Source organism: Geotrypetes seraphini, chromosome 9 (assembly GCF_902459505.1).
Source record: "Geotrypetes seraphini chromosome 9, aGeoSer1.1, whole genome shotgun sequence".
Taxonomy (NCBI): Eukaryota; Metazoa; Chordata; class Amphibia; order Gymnophiona; family Dermophiidae; genus Geotrypetes; species Geotrypetes seraphini.
Genome location: NC_047092.1, coordinates 185540880 through 185554672, shown reverse-complemented (window position 1 = coordinate 185554672; position 13793 = coordinate 185540880). Strand labels below are relative to the sequence as shown.

General features: G+C 48.8%; 1 protein-coding gene across 3 annotated transcripts in view; it reads right to left on the bottom strand.

Annotated features, from left to right (window-relative positions):
• The window catches only part of MUC4 (mucin 4, cell surface associated), a 103266-nt gene that overhangs the window by 4781 nt on the left and 84692 nt on the right, over positions 1-13793 (bottom strand). For 2 of the 3 annotated variants that reach the window (XM_033959661.1, XM_033959663.1), the window contains 5 exons: positions 11464-11639; positions 9233-9389; positions 7202-7384; positions 5940-5983; positions 1333-1439 (listed from right to left, as the gene is read on the bottom strand). In XM_033959661.1, the coding sequence (XP_033815552.1) occupies positions 1333-1439; positions 5940-5983; positions 7202-7384; positions 9233-9389; positions 11464-11639 (667 nt within the window). The remainder of the gene's footprint in view (positions 1-1332; positions 1440-5939; positions 5984-7201; positions 7385-9232; positions 9390-11463; positions 11640-13793) is intronic. The other variant, XM_033959662.1, reaches the window with a different exon arrangement.

Sequence of the window (13793 nt, the reverse complement as noted above, 5' to 3'; positions counted from 1 at the left end):
GCTCGGACTATAGAGGACTGCGAAGAATTGCAAAGGGACTTGAACAAGCTAGGGGATTGGGCGACGAGGTGGCAGATGAAGTTCAACGTTGAGAAATGTAAAGTATTACATATGGGAAGCAGAAACTTGAGGTACAACTATATGATGGGAGGGATATTATTGAATGAGAGTACACAGGAAAGGGACTTGGGGATAATTTTGGACACAACAATGAAGCCGATGGCACAGTGCGCAGCGGCCGCTAAGAGAGCAAATAGAATGCTTGGTATAATCAAGAAGGGTATTGCGACCAGAACGAAAGAAGTTATTCTCCCGTTGTATCGGGCGATGGTGCGTCTGCATCTGGAGTACTGCGTCCAATTTTGGTCGCCATACCTTAAGAAGGATATGGCGTTACTCGAGAGGGTCCAGAGGAGAGCGACACGTCTGATAAAAGGTATGGAAAACCTTTCATACGCTGAGAGATTGGAAAAATTGGGTCTCTTTTCTCTGGAGAAGAGGAGACTTAGAGGGGATATGATAGAAACTTACAAGATCATGAAGGGCATAGAGAAAGTAGAGAGAGACAGATTCTTCAAACTTTCAAAAAATAAAAGAACAAGAGGGCACTCAGAAAAGTTGAAAGGGGACAGATTCAAAACGAATGCTAGGAAGTTCTTCTTTACCCAACGTGTGGTGGACACCTGGAATGCGCTTCCAGAGGACGTAATAGGGCAGAGTACGGTAATGGGGTTTAAGAAAGGATTGGACAATTACCTACTGGAAAAGGGGATAGAGGGGTATAGATAGAGGATTACTGCACAGGTCGTGGACCTGTTGGGCCGCCGCGAGAGCGGACTGCTGGGCACGATGGACCTCAGGTCTGACCCAGCAGAGGCATTGCTTATATTCTTATGTTCTTAAATGGGGACAGGTATTGTGCATGTGTAAGAGACACACATCTGTGACATAAAAAAAAAAAAAAGATAAAAAAGTCTTCCTGCCCCGAAGAGCTGAGTGGCAAGAGGCTGCTTCAGGGCTTCCCCTGCTGGGTCTGTGCATGTGTGAAAGCCACTTTTTCAATGACTGATGGGATGGGATTATGATTGACCTCCGCAAAACTAATTTGCATGCATAGTCAGTTGAACATCGATCATCGTTTTAAAATCGGACAATTAATCGGCCCACAGTGACCCACATGGTGTGAATGATGATTGTTACTGCATCTGGGCTCCAGTTTGGAAAGAAGAAGTGACTTGCCAGAGTCACAAGGAGGTGCAGTGGGAATTGATCCCGGTCTCCCTGCACTATTAATTACTCACTATGGAGAGTATCACCTTAACACAGACCCACCTGGAGTGAAGGATTGACTTTGTCGAGTTGGGGTTTCCAACTCGTCAGAGTGGGCTCAGTTGCAGATGAAGTGGACCACACGGATTTCTCTTCCACCTTAGAAAAGGCTGAAAACACAAAGACAATAACACATAGAGGTCATTTTGCGTATATACATACAAAACGTAATGTGCTTGCAAAAATGACTCTTTTCAAATTGCACCCAAGAAAAAGTAGCAGACAGCCGTCTAGCATGTCCACCTGGACATTCCTTGGTGGGCAGTTTGAAAACAGCAGGGGCTGAGTTGCAACATATTCTATGCATGTTGTATGTGTCCATGCATAGAACATGTATGCAATGGAGCTGTGAGAAGCTTGTTCTATAAAGATATACTCTATAGGCTTTTATGACGTAGGCACATTTTATAGGCTTCCTGTTTTTGAATTTGCCCAAAGCTATTTCCATGCGTAAGTCAACATCTTATGTATGGAAACAACATATTATAACATGTCCCTGAGTTTATGGGACAGATGGGTAATGCCATTCAGTGAAACCTTGGTTTACGAGCATAATTCGTTCCAAAAACATGCATGTAATCCCAAAAAACTCGTATATCAAAGCAAATTTCTCCATAAGAAATAATGGAAACTCAGACAATTCGTTCCACAACCCCAAAACTTTAATGCAAAATACTATACGTACTTATATTGCAAGACCTCTCTCATTTAGAACAGTCACTACAATCCTGCAGTGTCAGAGAGAAGAGCCATCGTCTCAGTTGTGATGTGTATATACTGTATGTAACCTATGAACTTTAATGTTCTTACTTCTTCTATTCTGTATGCATGGATTTAATGACTTTATATTGTGACTATTTCTCTGATTGTCCAGCACTTCTTGTTGTAAACTGCCTCGAACTATTATGGCTTTGGCAGTATATAAGAATAAAATTACAGTGGTGCCTCGCATAACGGACGCCTCGCACAGCGAACGCTGCGCACAACGAACTTTATGTCTTGATTCGTACAACGAACTTCGTTTCACACAACGAAGTCGCCCGAGCTGCATCCTTCCGCGCAGGCACTGCGCTTAACTGCCCTCTCTCCGCCTGGCTCCCTCTTGCCCCCCCGACTCCCCGACACGATCGGGGCAAGAGGGAGCCCAAGCCCTCTTGCCCCCCCCGACTCCCCGACACGATCGGGGCAAGAGGGAGCCCAAGCCCTCTTGCCCCCCCGACTCCCCGACACGATCGGGGCAAGAGGGAGCTCAAGCCCTCTTGCCCCCCCGACTCCCCGACACGATCGGGGCAAGAGGGAGCCCAAGCCCTCTTGCCCCCCCGACTCCCCGACACGATCGGGCCAGGAGGGAGCCCAAGTCCTCCTGGCCACGGCGACCCCCTAACCCCACCCTGCACTACATTACGGGCAGGAGGGATCCCAGGCCCTCCTGCCCTCGACGCAAACCCCCCCTCCCCCCAACGACCGCCCCCCCCAAGAACCTCCGACCGCCCCCCAGCCGACCCGCGACCCCCCTGGCCGACCCCCACGACACCCCCAACCCCCTTCCCCGTACCTTTCTGTAGTTGGCCGGACAGACAGGAGCCAAACCCGCCTGTCCGGCAGGCAGCCAACGACGGAATGAGGCCGGATTGGCCCATCCGTCCCAAAGCTCCGCCTACTGGTGGGGCCTAAGGCGCCTGGGCCAATCAGAATAGGCCCGGGAGCCTTAGGTCCCTCCTGGGGGCGGGGCCTGAGGCACATGGGCCCAACCCGACCATGTGCCTCAGGCCCTGCCCCCAGGAGGGACCTAAGGCTCCCGGGCCTATTCTGATTGGCCCAGGCGCCTTAGGCCCCACCAGTAGGCGGAGCTTTGGGACGGATGGGCCAATCCGGCCTCATTCCGTCGTTGGCTGCCTGCCGGACAGGCGGGTTTGGCTCCCGTCTGTCCGGCCAACTACAGAAAGGTACGGGGAAGGGGGTTGGGGGTGTCGTGGGGGTCGGCCAGGGGGGTCGCGGGTCGGCTGGGGGGGCGGTCGGAGGTTCTTGGGGGGGGCGGTCGTTGGGGGGAGGGGGGGTTTGCGTCGAGGGCAGGAGGGCCTGGGATCCCTCCTGCCCGTAATGTAGTGCAGGGTGGGGTTAGGGGGTCGCCGTGGCCAGGAGGACTTGGGCTCCCTCCTGGCCCGATATTGTCGGGGAGTTGGGGAATCGGCGGGGCAAGAGGGCTTGGGCTCCCTCTTGCCCCGATCGTGTCGGGGAGTCGGGGGGGCAAGAGGGCTTGGGCTCCCTCTTGCCCCGATCGTGTCGGGGAGTCGGGGGGGCAAGAGGGCTTGGGCTCCCTCTTGCCCCGATCGTGTCGGGGAGTCGGGGGGGGGGGCAAGAGGGCTTGGGCTCCCTCTTGCCCCGATCGTGTCGGGGAGTCGGGGGGGCAAGAGGGCTTGGGCTCCCTCTTGCCCCGATTGTGTCGGGGAGTCGGGGGGCAAGAGGGCTTGGGCTCCCTCTTGCCCCGATCGTGTCGGGGGTGCCAGGGACCACACGGAGTCACCCACCGTACCACCCGATTCGGGTAAGCGCAGGTATCGGTGGGTGGCTTATTTGCGGGGGGGTGCCTTATTTTACATTTTTTTCTAAAAAGGGGGGGCTGTCTTATTTGATGGCCCTGCCTTATCATCGGGGAAACACGGTAGAAAAAAAAAAAAAATGAACAGTTAAGTCCCAGTTTTTGCCGCTGAGACTCTGCCCTCTCTCACTGTAAAATTAGACTCTACTTAGTCTGTCTTTAAATTTAAAAAATGTGTGTTGTTTTAAAAAACAATTATGTTTTTAGATGTATCTAAATAAAAATAATAACCAAAAATTTATATTTTTTTATGTCATCTTAGCATATTTTATGCTGCAGAACGAATTATTTTTTTTTACATGTATTCTTATGGGAAAACGCGTTTCACATAACGAACGTTTCGCATAACAAACTTGCTCCTGGAACCAATTAAGTTCGTTGTGTGAGGCACCACTGTATTATTATTATTAAGTCAAAATTTAATAAAATGTTTTGCTTGTCTTGCAAAACACTTGCAAGGTTTTACTGTATTTTTTACCTGTGATGAGTGCAGATGTTTCTGGAGGATAGAATTGGGGTGGGGTTTTAACTCATGTAAAAACTTGTTCCCAAAACGTGTGCGCATGCCAAATAGCAAGTGTCATTTTCAATGTAGCAATTTTTGCAGGAAAAGGATGTCCAAACTTTCCTTTGAAATGTGACGCAACTTTGCATGTACTGGCTGCTCAAATGATGCACAAACAAAGGCCCAGATTCTATAAATGAGGCCTAAAATTAGGTGCCTAGATGGGCACTCCTAGCTGATCGAGACACCTCATTAACAAAAGAAAGGGGGGACGACCCAGTTACTCCACAGTAAAGAGAGTCCAGAGAATGATGTCCTTCATGCTACTTTATTGGTGTAAATCCACATATGTTGCAATGTGACAGGACCCAACACGGTCCATGTTTCGGTGGACACGCCTTCTTCAGGGGTCCAGGTTCATGTAAATACACAAAACCACTCCTATGGAGAACAAACTTGAAAAACACTCCGCTGGAGCAGTTTTTCTCTGCTTCTTCATCCACATTTGTTTATTTACATGAACCTGGACCTCTGAGGAAGGCATGTCTGACGAAACACAGACCGTGTTGGGTCCTGTCACGCTGCAATATATGTGGATTTACACATTTAGGCCCAGATTCTGCAAAGTGCGTCCCGATTTTAGGCAGCTGTAGGTGTCCTACAGCTGTCTAATCAACCAATCAGGATGCACGTTTAAAAAAAAAATGCTCCCCAGGCAGCCGTCTATATTGAAGGTGCCTCCGGGAGCCTAGGGAGGCCTGCAAGACCACCTAAGCTCGCCTAAGGCTAGGCGTTAGCCTTAGGCTAACCTAGGTGGACCTACACATCTCCCTAGTAGAGTGGGAGACACTTACAATGTAGGCTTATCAGGTCCACCCATCCCCGATAAGCCTAAGCCCTGATTGGCTTATCAGATCCACCCATCCCCACCCATCCCCAATAAGCCTAAGGCCTGATTGGCCCAGCCTGGGCCAATCAGGCCTTAGGCTTATCAGGGATGGACCAGAAAGGGGCAGGCCCGCCTCATTTCAATGAGGCGGGCCTGCCAGGCCAGATAGTAGGAAGACCCAGCCGGCCAATGATTAAAAGTTAGTGGATGGAGGTCTGGAGGGGGGGGCGTCCTCCGGCAGGAGGGGATTGGGCACCCTCCTGCTGGCTTTTGGGGGGGCATTGGGGATGTCTTCTGGCAGGAGGGGTTGGGCACCCTCCTGCTGCCGATCATCGGGGGGTGGGGGGGGAAAACAGGCAGCCGCAGCCACTTTACCTATCATGGCAAGGAGATCCCTTGCCGCGATAAGTGTAGAGGCGCATCTACACTAACCCGGTTCTGTAATCAGCATCTGTAACATGGACGTCGGTTACAGAATCGGGTTTATTGTAGGCCTGATTCTGTATAGGACGCCCCTCCCAGGGTCTCCCATTTATAGAATCAGACCCTAAGTGAGCAACGGTGATCTTGGAACAATGCATCAAAGTTTCCTATAAAAGGTAGAAAAGTCAACTTACGTTTAAATGAACTGACTTTCCAATAAAAATCCGTCTTTAACAAACTGCAAGAGAAGACACCAGTAAGACACAACAGAGACTCTCCATAGATTTGCTCCCATCAACAACCTTTTTCATGTGAACTTTCCTTTTTCCTGTTCTGTGTAGTGACTGTTTGTATCAAGTCTGTCTGACTAAACCCTCTTTTACGAACGCATAGTGCGGGTTTTAGTGCCGGTAGCAGGAATTCTATGAGCATTGGAGCAGTTACTACCGCTGCCGGCGCTAAAACTCGCGTTCGTAAAAGAGGGGGTAAATCTTTTGACTGGAAATTTCCTCTTGTCAATGTTTCTCCGCCAAATTCAAAATGAAAGATCAAAATCCACCCCTCTTCTCACCTAAAAATGCCAGATATAATTCCACGATCTCCAGGTCACCCGCTCTTCATACTGTACGTTGCACTGAGCTTAAATGGGTAACTTTGGGTAGTGAAGCCCTAAGAATGCTCTTGAGTGGACTCTGATATTGCCATCAGGTAAATCACAACTTAAGCAGGAAAAGTTCACAAAGCCCAGCACGAGAAAAATAGACAGAACACCAGTCCATCAAATACCTCTGAAAAATATGAGATTCATGAAAACAGAGCAACGAAAATAAAAGCTAAATTGAAATTGCCGAACGGTGAAATTATCAGTTTGTGCACTGCATTCGATCTTGTCAGCTAGGCTTTTAAAATATGGCCTAGCCCACGGGGAATATGGTTTTCTTTCATCTAATACCGAGCGTCGTCGTAGAAAGGGTCGTACAAATCAGACTTGAGATGTCCAATTCAAGTTCTGCGAATATTTTAGAATAGGATCAGTCGACGTTCTAAACAAGTGCCGGTTATGTGTGACGAGAGAATCTAATGTGTGACGTATCAATGGCTTCAGCAATCAATAAACCCATAAAACATTCCATCCAGAAAATCCCATCTATATCAAAACGAATGAATTGTTTCTCACACACACTTGTTGTTACAACTTTCAAATAGCCCTTACCCCTGGGCAAAATACTCTTTTACCTCTGGGGATGGCTTTGGAAATCGCTCTCTACTGTATATATTTCTGTAGTTTTAAGCTTAATAACTCTATCTTTCTACACATAACCACCGTATCAGTTCTGTTTCATGGATCTCGCGTTCCAATTGGATAAAATGGACCTTTTTTGTGTCTACTGAAAATTCCAGAAAATATAACTCATTACATAAAAAGCCCCCCTCCCCCCCCACCGCCTCAGCCTACCTTTCGGCATCCCCTGCTTGCCTGGCTCTCCTCTTGCAACAGTAAACAGTGAGGATGATGGCGAGCATCAGTAAGAAGAGGAAGGCCAGCGCTCCAAACAGGATCCCAAAGAAAGCCCCGAGGTTTATGGAGAGGTCCTGGCAGCGATCCCCAAAGGGTATATACATGGAAAATGCCACACAGCTGTAAAGAGGACATTGGGCATGTTACCGAGATTATACACCTAAATATACATCACTGTATAAACGTACGGAAGAGAAGAATTTAGAAGCTTCACAATACCATACTGGAAGTGGCACAGCGCGGGTGAGAGGCAACCGGGGCGGAGGTTACCCTCCCCCATCTCCGCTCCTCTCTGTCACATACCCTACCCTTCCTCCGTCCCTCTAGTTGTTCACCACCGCAAGTAACAACTTCAGTGTGCCCCTCGTGACCCCAGCGGCTCTCCCTCTGACATCACTTCCTATGCAAGGCACCCGGAAGTGACATCAGCAGGAGAGCTGACGCGGTCACAAGGAATACGTTGAAGTTATTGCTCAGGCAGTGAACAGCTAGAGGTAAGGGGGAAGGGAAGGGGGGCACGTATGTGGCGAGGGGAGGAGTGGGAAGAGGCGGGGGTGGGGACAGAGAGGTGCTAGTGCCCCCACCCACATGGCGCCTAGGGCAGACCTCACCCCTCTCCACCCCCCCTTACTATGACACTTCGTCTGATGCACCACAGCAATCCTGGCACCTGGCACCCCAATCAAGAGCTAACGTTCAACAGATTCCTGCAATTCTTTTTATTTATTTAATCATTTATATACCACTTATATCCTAAGTGATTTACATTCAGGTACTTTATCATATTTCCCTTCTGTCCCGGCGGGCTCAAACTCTATCTAGTGTACCTGTGGCAATGAGGGGATTAAGTGACTTGCCCAGGGTCACAAGGAGCAGCCAGGGATTTGAACCCATAACCTCAGGGTGCTGAGGCTGTAGATCTAACCACTGTGCCACATACTCCCCTACAGCAGAAAGCAGAGCAAGGACCCTCTTCCATGAGAAGAAGCACAGCTGCTCCCAGGACAGACGCCAGTTATTTCTCACCTAGATTTCTCAGAACAAGTAACCACACAACCTTAGTGAAGACTAATGTGAAAACCAAAAGGGAGGAGAGTGCTAGCCCAAGAAAAGAAAAGAGTTTGGGTGAGCTGATAGCAGCCGTGTCTTATGGAAAGATTAGAAAAGAAAACTTTCTCCTTGAAATGGAAATGTCAGCTTTCAGGACTACAAAAGGTCTCGGAGCTGGCAAGAGTCCAATTTTAATGCTTTACTGGAAGTCAATATTCTAAAGTTGAGGAATTAACAATGCAAAAAATCACTCCATTAAGTTAAAGCCACAAAAAGCCTATTGAAATGCACTGATCAGAAGTCTACCCACATGGTTGGCAAAAAACTTTTGCAAGTGGTATGTATAAACAAAACAGAGAGTGTTTAAATCAAAAAGACTAGCCGATAGGGATAAAAATGTGCTGCTGGAGTCACTGTGTAGCAAAAGACACACGGCACACAATCGAGCCAACGCCACTGCTTCAGGGCCTACACAAATTCCCAGCTATCTGCGCGAAGATCCAAACTTCTGCATATCACCAAGATTGGATCTTCACACAGAGAGCTGGGAATTTGTGTAGGCCCTGAAGCAGTGGCGTTGGCTCGATTGTGTGCCGTGTGTCAGTGTCTTTTGCTACACAGTGACTCCAGCAGCACATTTTTATCCCTATCGGCTAGTCTTTTTGATTTAAACACTCTCTGTTTTGTTTACATGCACCACTTGCAAAAGTTTTTTGCCAACACCTCTCCAATAAACTGAGGCTTTTTCTTTCGCTGATCAGTGCATTTCAATAGGCTTTTTCTGGCTTCAATGGAGTGTTTTTGTACATTGTCCTTACTGGAAGTCAAGACGGTTTCCAAGATGTTGTCAGAGGAGATTCTGAACCATTCTGCTATATTTTCACCGTAGAAACTCTCAGAAAAGTGGATTTGCATTACCTGCAGACTGGTCCAGCCTTGGTGTGACTGCACACGCCACCATTTTGGCAGTAGTTTGCGCAAAGGGATTCGCACACGAAACTAGTGGTGTTCAGCACATATCCTCTGTATCCAATGCTGTCGCATGTGAAATAGTCCTTCAGCTTGTCCACAGGTACTGCAAAAGAGAAAGCTGCCTCGGTTAGTTTTCCATGCAAAGAGTCGCATGCCATCCTCCTAATGCTATAACAGGCACCTGAGTAAACAAGCTCATAATTGAAAGAAATCAAATTTAATTGGGAAATAAATCTTCTTAGGTGCGATTCCAGGAAAGATAGGCACGTATCATATGTCGCCTACCAGAGCCTAACTCCAAAATAAGCGTGTTTAGGGCTGGAGAAAGATTAGGTGTGATTCCCCTAAGCACTTAGGTGCCTATAATGGAGGCCTTTAAAACCCTGGCCTAAGTTTTTAAGTTAGGCACGATTCTGTAATGGGCGCCTAAGTGCGACTGACATACAATAGGTGCCTACCTTTTTTGGGCGTGAATTACAGAATCTGGTCCTTAGCTGCTAAATGTAAGCGCCATTTATGGACTAAGATTGTAGAATGCTAAAGTTACCCGCGTGAGTGGAACATTCACAGAAATAAGTGCTAGGCCTGTGCGCAGTGGTATTATATATCTCCAGATTCTATAAACGATGCCCAAAATTTGCACACGATCCTGAGATCTGTGTGCTAAGAAATTAGACAACCAGCAATTAGCAATCAATAATTAGCTGTTAACAAGCAATTACTGACGTTAATTGAAACTAATTTGGATTTGCACGTGGATCTGTCTGTGCGTTATTCTATGAAGACCCGTGCCCAAATTCTCTCACATGCAACCCTTAAGGGGCGGATCAGAGGCGTTCACAAAAGATATACGCAGTGCCTAAGCGCTCTTCTATACCTCCTCACATAGCTCCAAGAATGCATAGTTTGTACATGACTATCTACATGGGCAGAGTCTGACTAGATCATGGGGGGGGGGGGGGGGTACAAATTTACATACATGTGTAATGTTTAGAATATATAAGTTACATATATATCTCTGGAACATAGGCGTGCACCCATGCCAGCGCTATGCTTGGCATAAATGCTTGTGCCCAAACACATATGAACATATATATACCGGTAATGCTAATATTCTACTTTCCTGTATAGACCAATCAGCTGCCCACTGGATGTATGTGTGTAAGTGCACAATTACACAATTACCCCTGCCATAGGTCTGAAGGACACAGCAACTCTGAACCAGTGGCATAGTAAGGGGAGGTGTGGGGGAGGGGTAGTCTGCCCCAGGTGCCAGTAGCTGTCCTCCTCTCTGTCCCCTCTTCCCCCCACTATCACTCGCCCGCACGGAGTCAGGTCAAAAGCACGCCGGGACAAAAACGTGCACAGACAATTGAACTTAGCGCGGAGGTGCGCGCCAAAAAAAATTACTGTTTTTAGGGGCTCTGATGGGGGGGTGTGGGGGGGAACCCCCCCACTTTACTTAATACAGATCGCGCCGCGTTGTGGGGGCTTTGTGGGGGGTTTGGGGGGTTGTAACCCCCCCCCCCATTTTACTGAAAATTTCACTTTTTCCCTGTTTTTCGGGAAAAAGTTAAGTTTCCAGTAAAATGTGGGGGGTTACAACCCCCCAAACCCCCCACAACGCCGCCACGATCTGTATTAAGTAAAGTGGGGGGGCTCCCCAACAAAACCCCCCGTCGGAGACCCTAAAAACAGTAATTTTCTTTGGCGCGCGCCTCCGTCTTGCGCTCAGTTGTCGGCATGCGCCTTTGTCTTCCGCGATTATGTCTATGAACCCGCCTGCACCCCTTCCCTTCTCTTTAACATTCTTGGTGCGAGCAGCAACCCAATCTGCTGCTCGCACCAGCGTGGGCTGTTCCTCTGATGTCACTTCCTGGACCCGCATCTAGGAAGTGATGTCAGAGGAAGAGCCAATGCTGGCGCAAGCAGCAGGCTGGGATTGATGCTCGCACCAGGAACATTATTGAGGTGTGGAGGAAGGGAAGGGGCACACACATGCGGCAGGAGGGGTAGGGGAGCGGAGAAGAGGGCGGGGGAGGGGCTCCGAACTATTCTAAAGTAGCTCATAAGTTAAATTCCTGCCAACTGGAATTTGGTGTGTCTTCATTGAAATGGAGGTTAGAGAATGTCGGGGTTTCTGGGTAGTGCACAAGAGAGGAAGAAGGTGAACTTACACAGGACAACGTCTTCTACTTTTAAGAGCTTCAGGTTCACAGTTGGCATTGACCTTGAAAATCTTTCAGCCTTGAAAGCCTGTTTGACCGCAGGAATCAAGCGCTCATTCAGGAATGTAATCACGGTGATGTTTCCACTGTAGTTAAATTCGGATATTAGGCTTCCTCCAGTGGCACTGTTGATATTACAGAGAGAAAGGGGGGAAAGGATTAAACAAAAAAGAATGCACTTTGGTCACAAGTATCCAATTCAAAATAAAATGTAAAAAAACGTAGCCATTTAGAGCAAATGCTGAGCGGGCCCAGCTTAAGGGGGAAAAAAGAGCCAGGTAGCCAAATCTATCAAGCTTGACATCCAGATTGCTCACTTCTTCCTACCCTATGGTCATTTATTTGGTAAAAGGTCATCATTTCTACCCTCTGACCAGACTGCTCTTCTCCCACTACCCCTCCTTCCCAATTCTGCTGCTGCCAAAAACACTTTAACCATTTCCTTGTGGCCACCTCCTTCCATCTGTGCAAGAGATCCTCTCACCCCTTCCTTTGTGTCCAAAAAATGATTGAGTAGGGGCTTGAGACTCCCCCCCCACCTCATGTGATCCCATTCAGACTTGATGGGGTGAATCAGAAGAGTGGGCAGACTTGATGGGCTGTAGCCCTTTTCTGCCGTCATCTTTCTATGTTTCTATGTTTCTATTAGCACCACTAAAACCTCTGAGGTGACGTAACTTTATCCAATGCCATCACACGTGTAAGAGTCCTTCAACTTGTCCACAGGCACTGCCGAGAGGGAAGCTGCTTTGGTAGTTCTCCATGCAAAGAGTTACATGTCTTCCTCCTAATGCCATAACCTAAGTTTCTAAGCACCATTGTTAGGCGTGTGCACAGTAGTATTTTATCATTTTAACATGTAACTCACATATTCCCAGATTCTATCAATAGCACTCAAATTTCCAGGAGAAAAGAGAGAAGTGGAGTATGTTCCAACCAAAGGCTCCAAAAGCCTGAAAAAGTTGAGCATCTCACAGCATGTCAGAACAACATCTGGGTAGCATGTATGTATTCAGTGTGCACTGCCTCCTGTGAGTTAGGGAAGGCTCTCATTGGCAGTGTGTGTTAAGTGCCACGTGTGGGATAGGGATGGCTCTCATTGGCACTGGGCTGTTGTGCCGTGTGTGTTAAGTGCCACGTGTGGGATAGGGGAAGGCTCTCATGGTCACTGGGCTGATGTGCAGTGTGTGTTAAGTGCCACGTGCGGGATAGAGAAGGCTCTCATTGGCACTGGGCTGTTGCGCTGTGTGTGTTAAGTGCCACGTGCGGGATAGAGAAGGCTCTCATTGGCACTGGGCTGTTGCGCCGTGTGTGTTAAGTGCCACGTGTGGGATACGGAAGGCTCTCATTGGCACTGGGCTGATGTGCAGTGTGTGTTAAGTGCCACGTGCGGGATACGGAAGGCTCTCATTGGCACTGGGCTGTTGCGCCGTGTGTGTTAAGTGCCACGTGTGGGATAGAGAAGGCTCTCATTGGCACTGGGCTGTTGCGCCGTGTGTGTTAAGTGCCACGTGTGGGATACGGAAGGCTCTCATTGGCACTGGGCTGTTGCGCCGTGTGTGTTAAGTGCCACGTGTGGGATAGAGAAGGCTCTCATTGGCACTGGGCTGTTGCGCAGTGTGTGTTAAGTGCCACGTGTGGGATACGGAAGGCTCTCATTGGCACTGGGCTGTTGCACCGTGTGTGTTAAGTGCCACGTGTGGGATAGAGAAGGCTCTCATTGGCACTGGGCTGATGTGCAGTGTGTGTTAAGTGCCACGTGCGGGATACGGAAGGCTCTCATTGGCACTGGGCTGTTGCGCCGTGTGTGTTAAGTGCCACGTGTGAGATAGAGAAGGCTCTCATTGGCACTGGGCTGTTGCGCCGTGTGTGTTAAGTGCCACGTGTGGGATACGGAAGGCTCTCATTGGCACTGGGCTGTTGCGCCGTGTGTGTTAAGTGCCACGTGTGGGATAGAGAAGGCTCTCATTGGCACTGGGCTGTTGCGCAGTGTGTGTTAAGTGCCACGTGTGGGATACGGAAGGCTCTCATTGGCACTGGGCTGTTGCACCGTGTGTGTTAAGTGCCACGTGTGGGATAGAGAAGGCTCTCATTGGCACTGGGCTGTTGCGCCGTGTGTGTTAAGTGCCACGTGTGGGATAGGGAAGGCACATTGGCACTGGACTGTTGCGCCGTGTGTGTTAAGTGCCACGTGTGGGATACGGAAGGCTCTCATTGGCACTGGGCTGTTGATGCTCTGCAATCCTCTTGGGTTTCCTCTAGGCCACCAGATCAAGAAA